Here is a 20283-nt window from a genome sequence, read left to right as displayed (position 1 = left end):
GTGGAGATTGAGGCATGGGCAGCCCATCCAAGATGCTGTTGCTTTTGCTGTGACAAATAGCCTGTCTCTGACTGGGGTCTTGTGTCTTTTGTGTGTATATGGTGGCAGGCTGGCTTGCTGATTTGCAAGCCAGAAAACATCTCAGCCCCTTCACAGTTTCTGATTTGCAATTTTGGCAACAAGGAAGGGACATTGTTAGAGACACAGCATTCCAAAAGAGAAAGAAGGTGGCCTGTGGGCCAGTTAATAGGGCCTGAGGGAGGTACGCAGGAATCGGTGGTGAACATGCTGACTGAACTTCACGGTCAGCTCGGCAGAAAAGAGCTACTTGCTTTGTTGCCTGTGAGTGAGAAATTGGGCAGGTGGCTGCAATCTAAGCATCGAGAACTAGGTTCAAAGACCATCTGGATGATGCCTTGGTTGATGTACTCTTTCCTTGGCACTGGGAAGTTGCTGACTAAGCCACAGGTCAGCCCCACTTCCAACAAGCACTAGAACCCATGATGAGTCCCAGGAAGTCACAGGAACACATATCTACATTGGGTACAAAGGGAGGCAGAAGTAGGGACAGAACTCAGGGATGAGAGGCACAGGCACCAGACACAGGCAGCATTCTTTCAGAGATAATAGTAAAGAATCCCAGTGTTTGCCGTGAACCCTGATTCAGGACAACTCCCTGACACAGACAAACCTCCATAGGAAATGTCGTTGGCTGACCTGTGGGCTTCGTGGCACCAGGATGGTGTCTAGAATAATGGTGACAGACACACTGCAGAAGTGGACACAGAGGGAAGCAACTGCTTTCTGAGAGGTAGCCCTGACTCCTTGGAAACCTCACTCAGCCCTTATTGGAAGACCTGGAAAGAGGTCTGGGCCAGTGGATACCTCTGCTAAGTTGACCCCATCCAAAAGGTCACCATCACACAAGTTAAACCCCAGCCAGGCAAGGAGCACAGAGCCCCTGAGAACAATGTGATGGGGCTACTTTAATAGCCTTTATGAAAGGGTCCCTAAAGGTGAAACAGACTAGATCAGTAGTGAAAACCTTGTTGCCTTGTTTAGGGCTTTGAGTGAGCACCAAATAATAGATGTTACTGAGCTGTCGAAGTGTGTCTTACTCCATCCCTGGCCCCTTCCTCCTCCTCCATCCTTACTATTTTCAGAGAAAAAATAATCACAAGTGAGCCTTGATCTTCTTGTGCCCAGAGGGACCAGGGGCCCTACATGCCCATCTGCTATGCCAGGGACCTCAGGCAGGGGGAGAACTTAGACTTCGGTGGCTCTGCTGGATACAGGCATCTGGATTGCACTGATGGAATTTGGGAAGGTTCCCAGAGAGTGGGAAAGATAATGTCACTTGGGGCCAAGTCAGAGGCCAATGTCACTTGGGGCTGTGACTGTAGCTTCTACCTCTAGGATCTGATGTTTGTTAGGTTTGGAATTCCCTGCCCAACACAAGGGGAGGGGACACTCCTGGTGGGAACGCCCTACACACAGATGCGTGGCTATGGAGCATGTAACCAGCTCCAGCCTAGCAACCTGTCACTTCCCAAGATGGCCGACAGACCCCAAGAGGAGAAAGGAAGTACCAGGCCTCCTGGTGATGTGAAAGAAGCCAGCGTAATGAGGGAGGTTGAGTCCAAAATAACCAGCCTCAAACAGCCAGGGAGCGATATCTGGCAGGAGACAGTCACCAGCCCAGTCCAATCTCTGCTCCTATGGCTCCAGCTGGCATGGACAGAGTAGATGTAAGGGGGTCTGCTGTACAGACTAACAGCTCCTGGCAGGAGCTATGGGCATTTCAGCCACCTGCTTTTCCTTCCTGCTGGCATATAGGGACCAAGACCACTCTGCATCCACATGGCATGGTCTTTAAGTAGACATTGCTGGTGCTCTCTGCTCCCTGGAGTGGATCAGAACTTGGCCCTCTATATGACCACACTGAAGCTTCCACCATGTGAATGACATGCTGCTGGCTAGTGAGTCTGACTTCTGCCAGATGCTACTCTTCCTGGCAAAGGCTATTAGGCACTCACTGACCTTGAGATGTTGTGAACTGAACACCATGGCTATTTGGTTTGACACCTAACAGGCTTTAAATAGGCAGGCTGAAGACACCCCTCCTTGGAGCCATGAACTATGGAAACAAAATGGGGCCACTGATAGGAACTCGCATTCGGACCACCAGGGTGCCTGTGTAGAGCCACTGAGCTGAGGGTACTGTCAAGAGTTGAGGGGACACACATCACATGAGGTGTTTCCCCCATCTGGAAGATACAGTTCCTCTTAGGGTCATCTATGGTGTTTCCAACTTGATGCTGCTTTGGGTCAGTGAACCACAAGCTCTGGCCACACCATATGGCTGTGTATGCTACCTGGACCACCTGCAGTTTGAGAACCTGTATTGTCCATCTCAGGAGCTGCTCAGTATTAGCTGACCATCTGGCTGTCCCTTGTCTCCTGACTCACTGGACACAACTGCTCCCAGAGGGATCAAAGCGTGCAGGCTGCTCATCAGGTAACTGTCAAGATGAATGGGATGGTGGGTGGTCTGGATACAGCTGGGAACCTGGGATCCCACCCTGAGTTCCTGGGCATGGTGCAGCCCTGGGCATGGTGTCTCCTATCCCTCAAACACAGACCATCTGGCACACCCTCCTGAGGGCAGCCTGGCTGAAAAGGGGAGGTTGAGGGGTTCATCCTTACTTCTGAATAATTTTCATGGAATGGCTTTGTCTCTCAGAACCTGCCCTCACAGGTGAAAGGTCTGTGTGTGAAGAGGAATGGCAGGCACTGCATGGGTTCTGTGAGGCAGCTGGGAAGGGACTCCCAGAATCCTGCAGACTTCAGAAGGAAGAGTCCCCAGAGTGCTGCAGCAACCAGCTGCCACATCCACTGACTCTGTCCTGAGGCTCTGACCATGGGAGACAGGGTTGGCTTTTTTTTTCATATGCCAGTAAAATAACCCTCCAGCCCCATTCTTAGCCATTTGTGGGTGAACAAATGCCCCCAGCTGGTCATGGACAAGCAAGGCAGGAGGACTGACTTCCCTGGGACAGCTTCTCCAAAACCAGGACTGGACTTGGCTATGGGGACTGAACTAGGGACTAGAATATCTTGTTTTACGTGGGAACTTGGACCACACCAGATGGTCGATGCTGCATTGTGATTTAGGGTAGGGGCTTTAGGCCACATGGCATCAGCTTGGCCTCTGAGGGACCAGAGATTGTGGTCAGTCATGGAAGCAGTCAGCCTATGTGAACGACCCTAACAGAAACTGTGGACAACAGACTCAACAAGTTGAGGGTCCCTGGTTGGCCACACTCCATGTGCTGGCACACATCAGTGCTGAGAGAAACAACCAAGCCAACACAACTCCACTGGGGGGACATCTGGACTATTCCTGGACCCCTAACTGGACTCCATCCCATGTGCCTCTTCCCTTTAAGTAAGCCAGAACTCTGAGCAGAATGGCTTTGTTGAGTTCTGTGGGTCCCTTTAGTGAATCACTGAACCTGAAGGTGGTCATGGGACCCCCTAACCTTGCAGTTGGTACCCAGTGTGAACGGTCTTGGGATCCTGAACTTGGTATCCAAAGTGAAGGTATTTCTGGGGACCCTCAAACTCTGTAGCTCTCATCACACACAGAGTCAAATCTGAGACCCACACAGCGGCCCTCAAGGCCCAGCATTCCCCAGCCTCATTCCCCACTACACCCGCCCAGTGCCTCCTCTCTCTCCTGCCCTCCTGCAGCCTCACTGCCCATGGGGAGTTCCTCTAACATGTCTGCATAGTGCCTACTCTCTGCCCCTTGCTCTGCCTTATTTCTCTGGCAGGCCGCATCACTCTGACTTCATGTTACACATTTGTCTGCTTGTCATCTGGACAAGGTCTGCTCCCATAGACAGGGTCAGCCTGCCTGTTCACTGCTGTTTCTCCTGTACCTGGAATGGTACCTGGGCACTCACTGCAAACATGTCAAATGAGAGGGCTAATGAGCAAGATTCCATGGTGGGCAGGGTCACTGCATTGGAAACATGATGCACAGCTGAGCAGCCTCTGCCTCTGTCCCACCTCATCCACCTGTGCACATTGGCCAGGCTGTCTTTGATTCAGGAGCAGGCAACTGGAACAAGAGGTCTGTCTCTTGCGCCCATCCTCTCAACAAAACTCTAACCTGGGTCCCTGGCCCCTGCCCAGCCTGATTCCCTCTGGACAGCTCTTGGTTGTTACAGGATCAGTAACCGCTGGCCCCAGGGGCCTACCTTTGTACCAGCTGACAATGGGCTTGGGTGTGCCCGTCACACGGCAGGCCAGCTTGACTGTCTCACCCAATTTGGCCGTGCAGTCTGCCAGCTCCTCTTCAAAATCGGGGGGACCTGGGGATACATACATAGGGCCCCACACTCATTTGTGCCCTCCAGTGCACCACCAGCAGGGTCAGAAGCCCCATAACCAAGGATGTGGTTGCAACAGATATCACCCCTGTGAGCCTTTATCCATGGTACCACACTCAGGCCTGGATGGGACTTAGGGTGAGGGACATAGCTGGGTGTATATTGAAGAGTGGTAGGGACTATGGAAAAGGAAGCCATGTTGAAATGGGATCCTCTCTCCCACTCCAAGTGAGGAAGCAGAACCAAAACTGCTGGGTCCTTCACATCCCTAACACAGTCTGGGCACTTGCCCTGTACTGGGGAGCCCCAACTGAACCCCAACACTCCCCTCAATTCTGGTCAGGGCTAGCTCCACACTCTAGCTCAGGGATCCTGAGAGGCTAACCTGACCAAGGGTAGAGAGAGCCACCTGCCCCAGAATCACACCCCTTCCCTTGAGCCTGCCCAGATAGGGTCAGGGGGCCAGGACTCAGGACCTGCTGACCTGGGTGCTCCCAAGCCAGATATCCAGGCTGAAAGGTCACCCCCCACCCCCACCTCCAGCCCTGCCCCATGAGCCCAGGCACTCACGCCAGACTGGCAGGGCCAAGCGCTGCTGGATGCCGCAGATCTCCTTCACCCAGGAGCTCTTAATGATGACTGTCCGCGCCTGTAGCAGGTACTTGCGTACCGAGTCCTCCCGCTCATGCCAAACCTCGAAGGCACGGTCATCACCTTCCACCTGGTCGTTCACGTCAATGCTGCTCAGCTGTGTAGGGAAGAACACAAGCTCACTGCCCAGATGCAGGCCAAGCCATGGTCACCCAGGACAGGGCTGTAGGGCCAGTCATCAGCCTTCATCTTTCTGCCCATTTTGTAAGACCCCCACCCCCACCCCCTCTGCCCACCCAGGCTCCACTGGCACCCTGCAAACCTTCATCATGTTCCGGAAGACGTAGCTGAAGGTGTCAGTGCGCGAGTCCCTCCTGGGTTTGCAGACCACCAGGTGGTGGCGGAACAGGAAGACATGCCGGTGGTGGCCCTTCCATGGCATCCGTGCACCTGGTGCCCCTTCCCACACAATGAAGTGGCCCTGGGGGAGCAGTCAGCCTGCAGTCAGACATGCCCAGCCCAGTGCTCCACAAGCCCCCACTGCTCATCCACCTGCCAAGGCCCTCCACTGCACCCTCACCACCAGACCTGGCGGATGGGTTCACCCAGGGCCTCCAGGGTGCCCGGGTAGTTCTCCATGAGTGACACGTGCAGCTGGTTCTCAGCACGCTGTGGCAGCGCCGATACCACCGCATAGGCCTGCTCTAGCAGTGCGCAGTTCTGCCCATTCCGAGCCTTATTGCGGATCAGCTCCTGTGGGACAGTGCAGGTCAGGGGTGAGGCCTGGGGTGGCTGGGCAAAGAGATGGCCCCGTAGTCCCAGGCCAGCCCCACCTACCTTGAGCAGGGCCTGGTACTGCTGGACCCGCTCCACTGGCTGCTCCAGGAAGTGCTGCAGTGGTGGTGGGGGTGGCTGTGAGGGGTCTTCGGCTGATAGCACCTCCTCAGTGTACTTCTGTGGGAACCAAAGGGCTGGATTTAGGGCAGGAGCGAGGCAGCCTCCAGAAGGCCTGTGCCCCAGAACCTGAAAGCTGGTGGTTTGGGGTCCCAGGAGTACATTCACGTGCACACACAGACATTTCTCCCCAGGTAAGCCTCACCCCCCTATACCCCAAAGATGGCCAGTGTCACTGACTGACAGGTGAGTAGAGCTTGGGGTTGGAGGGGACCCTACCTGAATTTCTAAGCTGGTGGCCAGGGGCCTGGGAAGGCAGAAGGGAGGGCTGAATAGGGTCAGGGAAGATGATCTAAGAGCTGGGATCCAGCACCAAGACTGGGGAGCACAAGCAGGGCTGACGGGCAGGGGGGCACCTTGTAGAACTCCTGCACGGCTGTGCTAACCATCACCGACTCAGCCTGCACTCGGCCCACCAGGAACTCCAGATACTTCTCAAAGGCCGCCTGGTTCTTGATGAAGCACATGGCCACATCATCATCCGTGTCACAGCTATGCAGCTCTTTTAAGAAGCTGTCATGGAGGGGGTCAGTAGTCAGGTGAGGACTGACATCAGAACCCCCACCCACGACCCAAACACAGCCCAAAGCCCTCCAGTTTGGGAAGAAACAGCCTTCTGCCCCAGGCCAGGTTCCTATGGACTAGAGTGAGTGTTCTGGGCTATGGGGACCATCCATGTGTGATATTTGAGGGTGTGTACTTATGTACTTGTGTGCTGCATGTGTATGTGTGCAAGTGTGTACATGTATTAGTGTGTACCATGTACATGCATACCCACAAGTGAAATGTATGCTCTGTACAGGTATGTACATGTATTGGTTGTGTGCCATTTATATGAATACTCACAAATGAAAGGGCATGCATGTGTGTGCAGACATGCACATGTACTTGCGTGTGTGCATTTCTGGGGTATGCCTGTATACTTGGGTTGTAGTAAACAGATATGCTGCAGGCACTTCCGTGGGTAAGCCAGGTGCACATGCTGGTGCTCCCAGGGACATGTGTGTCCTTGTATAGGCATGTGGTACACTGATGGGTAAATTAAGTCATCAAAGATTCTCTCCTTTCTCAGCTCCTGCCCACTCTCCTGAGGCACAGCCGTGTTACACACACACACGGTATGTGTTCATGCATATGTCTCATGCACGTATGATTGATATGTGCGCTCATGTATCTAGACGTGTGAATGTGTGTCCAAGCATGTGCATGTGTACATGTGTGTACATACACACACAGACCAGGGAGAAGCCTTGAGGCCCACCCTGAATGCCCACCTGCTGTGAAAGTGGCTGATGTCTTGCACATTTCGGAAGATGACTGCCTTCTGACTGGCCACAGCTGTCGGCACGTGGGGGCAGTGGTCCAGGTATTGCATATGGTGGCTCTGCAGGAACTGCAGTTTGCCCACAAAGGCCTGCTCTGAGCTCAGCAGCTCCCGGATGATGGAGCTGGGTGGGGAGACAGCCACAAAGGGGAGACCCAGGAGCTTAGGTGTTGAATGGGGTACTGCCAAGTCACATGCATCCTGCCACACACTTTCAGAACAGGCTAAGGAAGATAGTGGAGGAAGGGCACCCCCATACACACAAAGTGGCCCCAACACATGAAGTTGCCAGGTAAGCTGCCACTTGCTAGAGGGCAGCCCCAAGGGACTTATGTGGATTTAGCATCTAGGAGGCCCCTAACTTCGCCACAACTCTTGCCCTGTGGCCCCTCACCTCAGCCTCATCTTGTACTCATCCTCTGATAGAGCCTCCCCAGGAAACTCTGGGGCCTCAGCTGGCCCCCACTCAGGTGACAGCTGGTGGAAACAAGAAAGGGTCATTGGTAGCATGAGTGCTGGCCTGCCCTTCAGGGGTCAGGCTCCCACTCTCACGGGGGGTACAACCCCAGGACCACCATCCCACCCCACTCCCGCCATTGAGGTACCTTCAGCCTCTTGTCCAGGTAGGCAGGGGACACCCAGCCTTGCCGGGAGGGGCTGGACTTGGTGGGTTTGGTACGCACGAGCCAACGCAGTGGATGGGCCGAATCCAGCACCTCCACATACTGGCCTTCCCGCAGCAAGATGGCATCCTGCTCAGCCCCCAGGGGCAGGTAGTCAGCTGTGACCACATAGATGTCAAAGATCTGGTGGAAATGTCACTGAGTCAGACCCAGAGAGGGGCCAGCCAGGCCTCTCAAGGCTGCAAGAGCCACCTAAATACCCAGAGAGAGGCCACTGGGCCTCCCAAGGCCCCGGGTTACAAGGCCCCTGGTAGGAGAGAGGAAGAAGCCATCCTGGTATTCCATGAAGTTCTAGAGAGGCCCAGCCCACCTCTGCTGATGGAAATCCTATCATGGGTGCTAGATGGCCCACCCCTAAGAGACAAAGGGGAACCTCCAGGGTACTGGTGGTCATGGTCCAATGTCATGGTGATGATGTTGGCCACTCAGGGGTGTGCCCCATACCTTCTCTGCCCCAGCTCCCACTGCTCCACCCCCACTAGCCCTCCTTCACCCTGCCCTCCCTCACGCCCTCACACCCCCTTGCCCACCCTGCCCTACCCATCGCCTGTCCATGTACCTCGCCCCGGGAGTCTCCATCCTCTGACTCTGAGGACGACTCCTGGACGCTGGAGGAGGGGCGTGAGCGGCCATGCCGGGGGGATGCAGACGGCGTCTTGGACTCCTCATCACTGTCAGCTCCAGGCACCTGCAGCTTGGCTAGGGGACACAGAGCGCATGATGCCCCCAGAAGGGCTTGCCTCCCATGCCCCCTCCTCATGGGTCTGCAGGGTGTGTAGGTGTGGAGGGTCCCCAGCCCTATGGGCTTGGTCACAGCCACCCCTGGACCTTGCTCCACAGCCAGCTGCCCTCACCCTGAGTGATCTTGGCTGACACCATCTCTGTGATCTGAGAAGTGAGCTTCTTCAGGAACTCCTCTGTTCCCACTTCAGCCAATGACAGGTGGCTACGGGCCTCTGCCGCCGAGGGTTCTCCTGGGGGCCAGAACCTAGCTCAGCCAGCCATACACTCCATAGAGATGCCCAAACACCCACCTCCAGGCCCATTCTGGGCAGGGGTCAGAGGAGCCAAGGGAGGCATGGACTTGGGCCAGTGCTGCCGGAAGCAGGGAACACTGACCACAGCTAGAGGTCTTTCTGGCTCAAGGGCAACTGAGCCAAGGTGTGACTGAGGGGACCATGAACTCAGGGCAGTGGGGTCTGGGCAACAGGGGCAGCAGGTGGCTAGGGAGACAGCAGGCAGCCAACATGGCTACAGGTTAGTGGGTGAGGGCAGCTGAGGACAAATCTGGGTAGAGGCCAGACCCAGGGGTCAGGCTGGGGTTGGAGCTGGGAACTGTGGGCCCCCAATGGAGCCACCTCCATTCCTGTTGGCCATTTAGCCGCTGGTCTGGGAAAGGCCTCAGAAGAGATGAAGGTCATGAGCAGCTCAGCCAGGCAGTAGAAGACAAAGGCAGGTTCTGAACACTAAAGGCAGGGGGCAGGGCTGAGGGGGCCAGACCCCTGGAAGCTATGATTTGATGGCTTCTAGTGTATCTTAAAAGTGAGATCCTTTGCAGGATGTGGGGAGGTGTTGGGGTTAAGGGTGAATGAAGGTAGCCTAGGGTGAGGGCAGTACAGGGAAAGGAGGGATGGGTAAATTAACAAAGCAGGTCAGTGGAGAAGTGACCCTAAAGGTGGGCAATGGGCACATAGGGTGCATAGTTCCCTTCTCTCTACTTCTGTACAGACACAATATTTTCCATTTTTAAAAAAGTTTAAAATATGCCAAGGTGCTGGGGCCCTGTGCATGTGGCCAGGAAGTAGCTGGACATGTTGAGGGATGTTCACACTTTGAGACTGGGAGGTGGGGATCTAGCTGGGGGGCAGGAGGAGAACCCCGGACAAAGCTGGGGCCCTGCTGGCAGCACATCAGCACCCACCTGCCCGGAATGGCCTTACTCCAACCCTAACACAGCAGCTGCCTGCACTCTAAATGTCCATACAGCCCCCTGGACATGAGCTCTGAGCCAAGGGCTGGCCTAGCCCAGAGGCCCCCACAAGCTTCCACATCCTGGAGAGTCAGAAATGGCCCAGAGATCAACCAAAGCTCAGAACCAGCCCACCAGAAGCCAAGGAGCCCTGGCCCAGAGCACCATGGGCCACACAGTCCAGAGGAGCCTCACAGGCCTGGGGCCCACCAGCTGGGCAGCCTCCTCTGCACCTCCCAACCCCCACTCTGCACAGACGTGTCTACCCAGCCCATACCTTTCCTCTGCCCAGCAAGCTCAGTGAAACCTGAAGATTCCGACATCTGGGTGGAAACAGCTTGGGTCCTAAAGGGGGAGGAGGAATCCTGAGGACCTGACAGGAAAGAGGGTCTGGGGCAATGGGCCATGATGCTGGTCAGGGCCCTGGGAAAGTCCTCCTTTTAAATAGGAAAATTGAATCATGGAGAGGGACAGAGGGCCCAAACCACTTGGCTCAAGACAGGAAGAGCTGGCCTGCAGTCCAGGATGGGGCTCCCTCCCCAGCAGCAGTGTTACCCTCCCCCCAAGACCAGGACCCCACTCCCAGGACCCCACTCCCAGAGCCTCTCTTCTGGTCCCTCTCGCTCTTGAGCAGCCCTTCACTCACCCATGCAGGAAGGTGGAGATGAGGGCCTCCTTAACCCCGGCCTGCTCCTCTGCTGTCCCCACCTCCTTAGGTACTATCAAGAGAACAGGATGAGCCACTAGAATGATGCTTTACACTGCCAAGCTCTGATTCTGGTTGAGACCCCTGCCATGGGTATCTGGAGCCCCTACCCAGGGGGCCTTGACCCTGTCATCCAGAGCCCTGATGAGAGCTGTGCTTATGTCCCAAATTGACCTACAGTCACCCCGATAGTAGCAGGGATGGGAATGGGGTCCACATTTGACCCACCAGCCCTTGGAGTCGCTAAGGGGGACCCAGGAAGAAATTACTCAAAGTGGCGAGGGCTTCTAGGAGGATCTCAGCCAGCTGAGCGTGGCTCACAGGGTAGGGAGTGGGAGCTGGCCTGTGTGCTCTGAGGCTCCACACTATCCACACTGCCCCCTTCCTACTCCTGGCTGAGTCACCCATGCCCACTCACAGCCAGAGACATGCAGGCCTGCAGAACAGAGGGCCTGGCCAGCAGCATTGGTGGCGATGCAGGTATAGGTGCCCTGGTGCTGTCGGCCCACATCCAGCAGGACCAGGCTGTGCTGCTGGGCAGAGCTGGCCACTGTGTAACCCGGAGTGTGGCGGTCGATCCACAGCACACCCTGCTCGGCCTCTTCTCGCAACCAATGCACAGCTGGAGGTGGGTTTCCTGCAAGTAGGAATATATGGTGGACAATCCTTCCCAACACCAGGATGGTGACTCTGGGAGGTAAGGGTCACCATCTGGCATCCCTAGGAGGGTCCTAAGTAGGGACAGGGAGGAGACCTCCCTGGGGTTGGGGAGGGTGTCCTCATTGGGACAGGGAAGCAAGACACCCTACCTTCAACCTTCACTGAGAAGGTGATACTGGAGCCCTTCTTCACCTTCTTGAAGGTGAACTTCTCCAGGAATCGGGGTGGCACCAGCTGTTGGTGTATATCTGGAGAGACATGGGGCAGCTGGTGATAAACAATGCAGGGTTCCAATTCCACATGGTTGTCCCCCTCACACACCCTCACTGAATCTGTCCCCAGTGCCCACCCCACCTTCCCTCCCCTGCCCTCTGGAGCTGGCTCACCTGATGTTGGCTTCTCTTCTGGCTTGCCAGGGTCTGAAAAAGGCACAGAAGTCAGATCTACAGCACCAAGGCGCCTCCTTTCCTGGTTGGGCTCGACTGGCAGAGCAGGAATCCCAAAGGGAGCCCTGCTCATTCCTACAAACAGTGCCTTTCCTAATCCTGGCCATGCAGTCTACGGGGGCCCCACACTTGAGTCTACTCCACTAGCCAGCTGGCCCACTTGCTGGTCAGTGTTCATGGCGCCCACACCCCTCAAGGGTACATGCTCTCTGGGGATCAGCTCTGGCCACCTGTGACTTCTGCACATAGGTAGTGACCACCAGGCCCTAGCTCAAAGGCTTGACACAGCATGGCTTGCAGATGGACAATCAACCCAGGTATGGATGCCAGGCTCTGCTGGGTCCCCCAGCACCCACCTCGGACCAGCAGCCGAGCAGATGAATAAGCAGCACCCACAGTGTTGCTGATGTAGGCCGAGTACTGGCCAGCATCCTTGCTAGTGACTGAGACAATCTCTAGGGTGTGCAGTGTCTTCCTGTCGGCCATGCGGATATGTTCAGATGCAGTCAGGGGCTGCCCATCTTTGAACCAGTACAGTCGGGGTGTGGGGTAACCTGGGGCAACAGCAGAAATGGTTAGCACAAGGCCACTTCCCAGTGGTCACCCTGCCCTCCACAGGCCCTCGAAGACCCCCAAAATCACAGGTGATCGCCCACCTCTGCTGGCAGCTCCTTGTCCTTCATCCCTCTCCCCCTCACCTTTCACCTTGACCTGGAACTTGGCCAGGCTCGTGCCAGGGGCCACCTGGAGGTCTTTCAACTCCTGCACCACCTGGGGCAGCTGCCCCTCCTCTGAGGTAGACTCAGTGCCCTCTTGCTCCCGGCTGGCAGGGAAAACAAAGAAAGGGCAGCAATGAGGTGGACAAACAAGGGATCCAGGACAAGAGGGGACTGAGGTCAGTCATGGCTGGCTTCTGAGGTCTCCTCTTTGCTGGACAGAGACTGCTGTGGCCTGGTCAAAGGCTCCAGGATTCACGTTCTGTCAGTCTAAGCCAGAACTGCCAGCATCCACCCCCACCCAAAGGACTTGGGACCACCAGCCCACTGGGCTCTGCCCGCCTCTGTATGGTCCTCTACCTGGACAGGTAGCCCTGGGCGCTGAAATAGGATGAAGTCTCCGTAGCATCTGCAGCAGTTTCATAGTCAGTGCTGGTCACTGAGGATGAAGGGTAGAGCTGAAGCAAGGCCTATACACCATCTTCCTTGGCACAAGCCCCACCCCAGTGGCTACCTGATTCTCACTGTTCAGCCATTCCTGGGAGCTTTTCACACTCCTGAGTCAGAAATAATGGGGGGGGGGAGGGGTACACAGCCACCCTGTGGCCCTTCCCTGTCACCAGGCTGTTACCAGCCCATGTTCCCAGGCTTATAACTAACTACCAGATGCAACAAACTATATATACTGGGCTTCATAAATAGCAGACGGTGTGAATGATAGCATCTTTCAGTTCCACCCAACTAAGGAACAGGGGATGACATAAATAGGCCTCAAAACTAACAGCTGGGCCTCCCACTTCTAGCCACAATGGAGAAGAGGGACTGGATTTACCCTCTGCTATGATCTGAATGTTGTGTCCCCCAAAATTCATATTTGAAATCCTAACCCTCAATAAGGGAAGTTTTGGGAGGTGACTGGGCTTAAATGGAGCCTCATGAATGCGATTAGTGCCCTCTTCTTGAAGAAGAGACCCCTTGCCCCTTCCCCAAGTGAGAACACAGGGAAAAGACAGCCCTCTGCAACTCGGAAGAGGGCTCTCACCAGAACCCGACCATATTGGCACCCTGATTTCAGATTTCCAGTCTCCATAACTTCAAGCAGTAAATTTCTATTATTTAAACTGCCCAGTCTAAGGTACTTTGTTATAACAGCCTAAGACCTCCCAAGTGAAACGACCAAAGAAAAAGAAACATAATACATAAAACAATGATTGTGATGCCCGTGATTTATAATAAGATGTGTTTGGTCTTCCTCCTGTTCCTGACCCTGGCCTCCAAAACCCTTGCAATTTCCTGAGTGGAGGCACAGAGGGGTTTTTTGTTATGTTAATGTGATTTTCCATAGGCCCTTTTGGTTGGGGCTGGTTGCCAGGGTAACCAACCCTGTGATTAGAAGCTTGTGACCTCTCTACCTCCAGGGAAGGGAGAGGGCCTGAAAACTGAGTACAATTACCAATGGTCAATGATTTAATCAGAAAAAACCAAAAGGATGGGGCTCAGAGAGCTTCTTTTGTAGCTGGTGAACACGTGGGAGATGTGGGGAGAGTAGCATGCTTGGCCCTGCCCCTCCCACATCTTTTGCCTATATGGCTCTTCCACGTGGCTGTTAAATCCTTTTATAATAAAACACTGATCTAGTAAGTAAAATGTTTCCCAGAGTTCTGAGAGCCACTCTAGTAAATTAATCAAACTCGAGGAAGGGGTCATTGTGTTACTGTCCAGAGCCTCTTTAAGCAATAGAAATTAATAGGAGGCCAAGTAAGAAATTCTGGCAAGGCTTCATTGGGGGCCCCTGCTGCAGCAGGGGGGCGCAAAGCAAGCAACAGTTTCCCTTGCTTGTTTGCTCCCTGAGCGGGGCAAGCTGGTCCTTTACATGGGGTGATAGTAGGGGCAGGTTCCAGGTTCTAGCCACCGAGGGGCTGTCAATCCCTTTGGTAGTATTGGGTGCAGGGGCATGTATAGTACCCTGATTTTGCTTTTGACTCTAGAACTGGCAACTGGGTTTTTAAATTTTTGTATCTTCTTGCCCACAATTTGCCCCAGCTGCACATGTACACAGTTATTATTAGTCCCTTATAGTTTCTTTGTATTTTGTTGCTCGAGGAGATGTTTGTCCAGGTGCAAGCACTGCATCCCCTGCAGCAAAGGGTCCCACGTCCCCACAGCCTGTCTCTAATTTATAGCTTTTTGGCCAGAAGTACAGGTGACAACTTGGACTTGTAGCTAATTATCTGAGGTGGTGGAGAAGACAGCCTTGAAGGACTGAGCCCTTAACCTACTGGATCTGATGCCTTCTCCAGGTAGATGGTATCTGAATTGAGCTGAACTGTAGGACATTCAGCTGATATCACAGACAATTTCTTTTTGTGGGAAAAAAACTCACACACATTGGAACTGGGTACAGAATCACCGGAATGGTTTTAAAGTCACTAGGCATTAAGCAAGTGAAGGACAGTTATCTGTTGGAGATAGGAAACAACCATGAGCCCTATAACTGCCCCAGCTTCCTGCCTTATGTTTCTGTGGTGGGGAGACTGGGGCAGAACCAGGCAGACCTTGAGTTGAGGAGACAGAGCTGATGTCCTGACAGACAAAAGCAGCTTGTGACCATGGAGCACAAAAGCAGAGATGAGAAAGTTGCAGAGAGAGGGCTCCCTCCCTTGAAGATTCAGAAGAGCACAACTGGCACACGCACACAAGGAATGAACCATCTGAAAGGACTAAAGGAAATAGCATCTGAAGACAGATAAGGGTTAGAATACTGTCGGTTTCTAGTCAGACTGGAAATTTTCACAATTCACAGGGCATCAGGTAGAGTACTCAGGAATGCTCTCACTTCAGTAGAGGGAGATGATTAGCCCTGGACTCAGCACTCTCTTGGTGCCACCTAACAAATTGAGACAAATGGGGACTTGGGACCCCTTGCTGCAGTGGCTGCAATGCTTACACCTGAACAAACATCAAAAGCAACAAAATACAAAGAAATTATAACAGTCCAAAAAATAACTGTGTTCATGCGCAGCTGAGGCAAATTCTGGGTGAGAAGACACACACACACAAAAAACTAAAAACCCAACTGCCACTTCTAAAGAGCTAAGAGCAAAAGCAGGGTACTATGCATCATCGCCCCTGCATACAACACCACCAAAGGGGTAGCAGATCACCTAAGCTACCTCTCTGGCCCAAACCCTGGACCTGCCCCTACCCTCACCCATTTAAGGAACCAGCTCACCCTCCACAGCAAGTAAGCAAGCAAGCAAGGGAACCTGTTGTTTGTTTTCGTTCCCCCTGCTATAGCAGGGGCCCCAATAAAGCCTTGTCTGAATTTTCCTGTCTGGCCAGCAACAAAATCACACAAGCCGGACCTGAAACCATCAAGCTGCTTGTAAGTAATTCACTGTACTCTAGACCAAAACTCAAGAAGACCTGAAGAAATGCAAAATATCCAGCTCCCAACAAAGTGAAATCCACAGTCAGGCATCCAGCCAAGAATGTCAGATGTGCAAGGCATCAGGAAACATGTAGAATAATCAATCAAAACTCAGAATTGACATAGATGTTAGAACTGTATTCCATGTGTTCAAAAAGTTGAGACACAGAACATAAAGATTCAAGTAGAACTTACAGCGATTAAAAAAAAATTACAATAGATGGGATTGTTAGCAGCTTAGATACTACAGAAGAAAATAATGAGTGTAAAAGCATAGCAATAAAAACCATTTAAAATGAAATGCAAAGAGAAAAAAATTTTAAAAATTGGAAAGGAATATTAGTAAACTGTAATACAACTTCAAATAGCTCAATATATGTGTAACTAAAGTCCCCAAAAGAACGGGGAAGAAAATATTTAAAGAAATAACATCCCTCCAATTTCAAACTTAATGAAAACTATGAACCCAAAAGTCCAAGAAGCTCAACTGCAAGCACAAGGAACATAAAGAAATGTGACCAAAGAATATAATCAAATTACTCAAAACCAGTGATAAAAAGAAGAGCTTTAAAATATCCAGAGATCATTTTTGCGGAAATTGACAAGCTAATCCTAAAATTCAAGAAAATGCAAGAGACTCAGGATGGTCAACACATCTTGAACAAGAACCAAGTTAGAAGACTCGCATTTAGAGATTTCAAAACTTAGTACCAAGTACAATAGTCAAAACAGTGTGGTAATGGCATAATGACAGACATTTGGGTCAGTGGAATAGAATTGAGAGTCAGAAATAAATCTACATATTTAATGGAAATTCATTTCTTTTTTTTTTTCTTTTTTTTTTTTTTGTCTTTTTGTCTTTTTTGTTGTTGTTGTTGTTGTTGCTATTTCTTGGGCCGCTCCCGCGGCATATGGAGGTTCCCAGGCTAGGGGCTGAATCGGAGCTGGAGCCACCGGCCTACGCCAGAGCCACAGCAACGCGGGATCCGAGCCGCGTCTGCAACCTACACCACAGCTCACGGCAACGCCGGATCGTTAACCCACTGAGCAAGGGCAGGGACCGAACCCGCAACCTCATGGTTCCTAGTCGGATTCGTTAACCACTGCGCCACCACGGGAACTCCAGGAAATTCATTTCTGACAAGAGTTCCAAGACAATTTTATGAGGGGAAAGAGTCTTTTCAACAAATCATGCTGGAACAATTGGATTTCCACATGAAGAGAATGAATGAACTGAGGCCCTTATCTCATACCATATACAAAAATAAACTCAAAGTATACCAAAGAGCTAAATATAAAAAAACATAAGTGTAAATCTCTGTAACCTTGGATTAGACTGTGGTTTCTTAGATATGACAAGTAAAGCACAAAAACCAAAGAAAAAGTAGATAAACTGTATTTCATCAAAATTTAAAAATTTTATGCATAAATAAAGAACAATAACAAGAAACTGACAAGACAACCCACAGAATGGGAGAAAAGATTTGAAAGTCACATATCTGATAAGGATCTAGTACCCAGAAAATATAAAGAACTCTTAGGGAGTTCCCATCGTAGCTCAGTGGTAACAAAACCGACTAGTATCCAAGAGGACGAGGTTTCAATCCCTGGCCTTGATCAGTGGGTTAAGGATCTGGTGCTGCCATGAGCTATGGGGTAGGTCACAGACAAAGCTCTGATCTGGTGTTACTGTAGCTGTGGCTGTGGCTGGCAGCTACAGCTTTGATTCTATCCCTAGCCTGGCAATTTCCATATGCTGCGGATGTGGCCCTAAGAGACAAAAAAAAAAAAAAAAAAAAAGAAGAAGAAGAAGAAAAGAGAGAATTCTTAGAACTCAAAATTAAAAATGCAAATAACCCAATTTTAAAATGGATAAATGATTTGAATAGGCATATCTCAAAAAAAGATATACTAAGTGAAGTAAGTCAGGAAGAGAAAGACAAATACCATATGATATCACTTATGTCTGGAATCTAATATATGGCACAAATGAACCTTTCCACAGAAAAGAAAATCATGGACATGGAGAACAGACTTGTGGTTGCCAAGGGGAAGGGGGAGGGAATGGGATAGACTGGGAATTTGGGGTTAACAGATGCAAACTATTGCCTTTGGAATGGATAAGTAATGAGACCCTGCTATATAGCACTGGTATATCTAGTCACTTATGATGGAGCATGATAATGTGAGAAAAAGAATGTATATATGCTATGTGTGATTGGGTCACCATGCTATACAGTAGGAAATTGACAGAACACTGTAAACCAGTTATGATGGAAAAAATAAAAATCATTTTAAAAAAAGATAAACGTATGGCCAATAAGCACATGAAAAGATGCTCATTATTAGCTAGTAGAGAAACACACGTCAAAACCAATATACCACTTCACATGCATTAATATACCACTTCACATGCATTAATATGGCTATTATTGAAATGATTATTATTGAAATGATGAACACTAATAAGCATTGGCAAAGATGCAGGGAAATTGGAACATTTGCACATTGCTGGCAAGAATGTAAAATGATGTAGTCACTGTGATAAATAGTTTAGCATTCCTTTAAAAGTTAAACATAGAGTTACTATATGACTTAGCAATTCCACATCTAGGTATAGATTCAAGAAAAGTGAAAATGCATGTACACAAAAAACTTTCACATGAATACTCATAACAGCACTATTCATAATAGCCATAAATGGATGGATAAACATTATCCAATGAATGGATAAATAGTCCATACACAATGAAATATTTTTTAGCCATAAAAAGGAATGAAGTACTGGTATTTACTACATGGATAGACCTTAGAAACAATCTCAGCAATAGCAACTAGACACAAAGGCCACATATTATATGATTCCACTTATATGAAAAGTACAGAATAAGCAAACCCAAGGAGTCAGAAAATAGATTAATTGTTGCCAGTTGCTGAGGAAGGAGGAATGAGGAATGACAGTCAACAGGTATGGGGTTTCTTTCTGGGATGATGAAAATGTTTTGGAATTAGATGCTGTCACAAACTTGTAAGTATATAAAAAGCCACTGAATTAAATATTTTAAAACAGTGAATTTTATTGTGTGCAAATATCTAAAAACTTTTCAATCTCATTAGAAAAGACAAGTTATGAACAAAAAAAGAAAGATAAGAATGACACCACATTTCTCAGAAAGAATGCAAGCTAGTAGACAAGGGAGCAACATCTATAAAGTATGGAAAGGAAAAATAGTTCTAGCAAAAATATTCTAAAGAAAGTCAAAATAAAGACATTATTCAGATATACTCAAACTATTAAAAAATGCTAAAAGATGTCCTTCAGGCAGAAATAAAGTGTTACCAGATATGTAAGATCTCATCCTAAGATAACCTGACTTGTTGCTATTGTGTTTTTTAATGGTTTTGTTTTTAGAGAATTATAGATTCTCATGCTGTTCTAAGAAACAATACAGTGATCCCGTTTACTCTTCACCCAGCTTCCAGCAATGTTAACATTTCTCATAACTACAAAAGATGATAATTATGTGATCCCTTGGCCTTGTTCAGATGTCACAAGTTTCACATGAACTCCACTGAGTGTGTGCTTGTCTAATTTTATGCAATAAAATGAAATTTTATCATAATTGTTGCCCATGTCAATGTGTTCTTTTTCCTTGCTGAGCAGTATTCCACAGAATAGCCACCACAGTTTAACAACTGGGTCATTACCAGTTTAGGACTATTGAGAATAAAGCTGGTATGAGTATTTGGGTACAGGTTTCATTAGGAATTTGAATTTTTATTTCTCTGGGGTAAATAACAAAAAAGGCAATTGTTGGATCATATGGTAACTATGTTGTTTTGTAGGCAACTGCAAACTTTTTAGGAGTGGCCGCACCACTTTACATTCTCACCAGCAATGTAAAGAAACGGATGAGAGATCCCATTTCTCTGCATGCTTACCTGCACAACCATTTTTTATTTTAGCCATCCTGGTAAGTATTCCGTGATATCTCACTGGGGTTTTTATTTCCATTTCCCTGATTTTTAATGATGTTGAACATGTTCCCTGTGCTTATTTTGCCTTCTGTATGCCCTCTCTCATGGAATGTACGGACTTATCTTCTGCTCATATTCTAAGTGAAAACTTTTTTAAAAATACTGTTTAATTTTGAGCTTTATATTTCTTTAGTCCTTTATAAGATATGCAATTTTGCAGACATTTTCACCCAGCCTATACAGCATTTCATCCTCAATACTTGGTCTTTGGAGTTCCCATCGTGGCTCAGTGGCTAACGAATCCAACTAGGAACCATGAGGTTGTGGGTTCAATCCCTGGCCTCGCTCAGTGGGTTAAGGACCCGGCGCTGCTGTGAGTTGTAGTGAAGATCACAGATGCGGCTCAGATCCTGCGTTGCTGTGGCTCCG

The 20283-nt window shown here is 50.1% G+C and overlaps 1 protein-coding gene across 50 annotated transcripts in view; it reads right to left on the bottom strand.

Annotated features, from left to right (window-relative positions):
• The window catches only part of OBSCN (obscurin, cytoskeletal calmodulin and titin-interacting RhoGEF), a 217031-nt gene that overhangs the window by 25887 nt on the left and 170861 nt on the right, over positions 1–20283 (bottom strand). For 28 of the 50 annotated variants that reach the window (XM_085012100.1, XM_085012105.1, XM_085012101.1 and 25 more), the window contains 19 exons: positions 12807–12885; positions 12429–12553; positions 12087–12284; positions 11671–11703; positions 11434–11532; positions 11043–11261; positions 10565–10637; positions 10196–10263; positions 8804–8923; positions 8509–8648; positions 7872–8072; positions 7661–7743; positions 7217–7390; positions 6299–6455; positions 5826–5942; positions 5577–5741; positions 5311–5469; positions 4968–5145; positions 4266–4379 (listed from right to left, as the gene is read on the bottom strand). In XM_085012100.1, coding sequence (XP_084868226.1) covers positions 4266–4379; positions 4968–5145; positions 5311–5469; positions 5577–5741; positions 5826–5942; positions 6299–6455; positions 7217–7390; positions 7661–7743; positions 7872–8072; positions 8509–8648; positions 8804–8923; positions 10196–10263; positions 10565–10637; positions 11043–11261; positions 11434–11532; positions 11671–11703; positions 12087–12284; positions 12429–12553; positions 12807–12885 — 2502 coding nt within the window. Of the gene's footprint in view, positions 1–4265; positions 4380–4967; positions 5146–5310; positions 5470–5576; positions 5742–5825; positions 5943–6298; positions 6456–7216; positions 7391–7660; positions 7744–7871; positions 8073–8508; positions 8649–8803; positions 8924–10195; positions 10309–10564; positions 10638–11042; positions 11262–11433; positions 11533–11670; positions 11704–12086; positions 12285–12428; positions 12554–12806; positions 12886–20283 lie in introns of all 50 variants that reach the window. The other 22 variants (XM_085012103.1, XM_085012107.1, XM_085012104.1 and 19 more) reach the window with 2 other exon arrangements.

The sequence above is a fragment of the Sus scrofa genome, chromosome 2 (assembly GCF_054392235.1).
Source record: "Sus scrofa isolate SSC_HxYL_T2T_F1_AM1 chromosome 2, Sscrofa_HxYL_maternal_Yorkshire_Landrace_v2.0, whole genome shotgun sequence".
In the NCBI taxonomy this organism is placed as follows: Eukaryota; Metazoa; Chordata; class Mammalia; order Artiodactyla; family Suidae; genus Sus; species Sus scrofa.
Note: the sequence above shows the minus strand (reverse complement) of the source record. Positions and strands in the feature narration are given on the sequence as shown.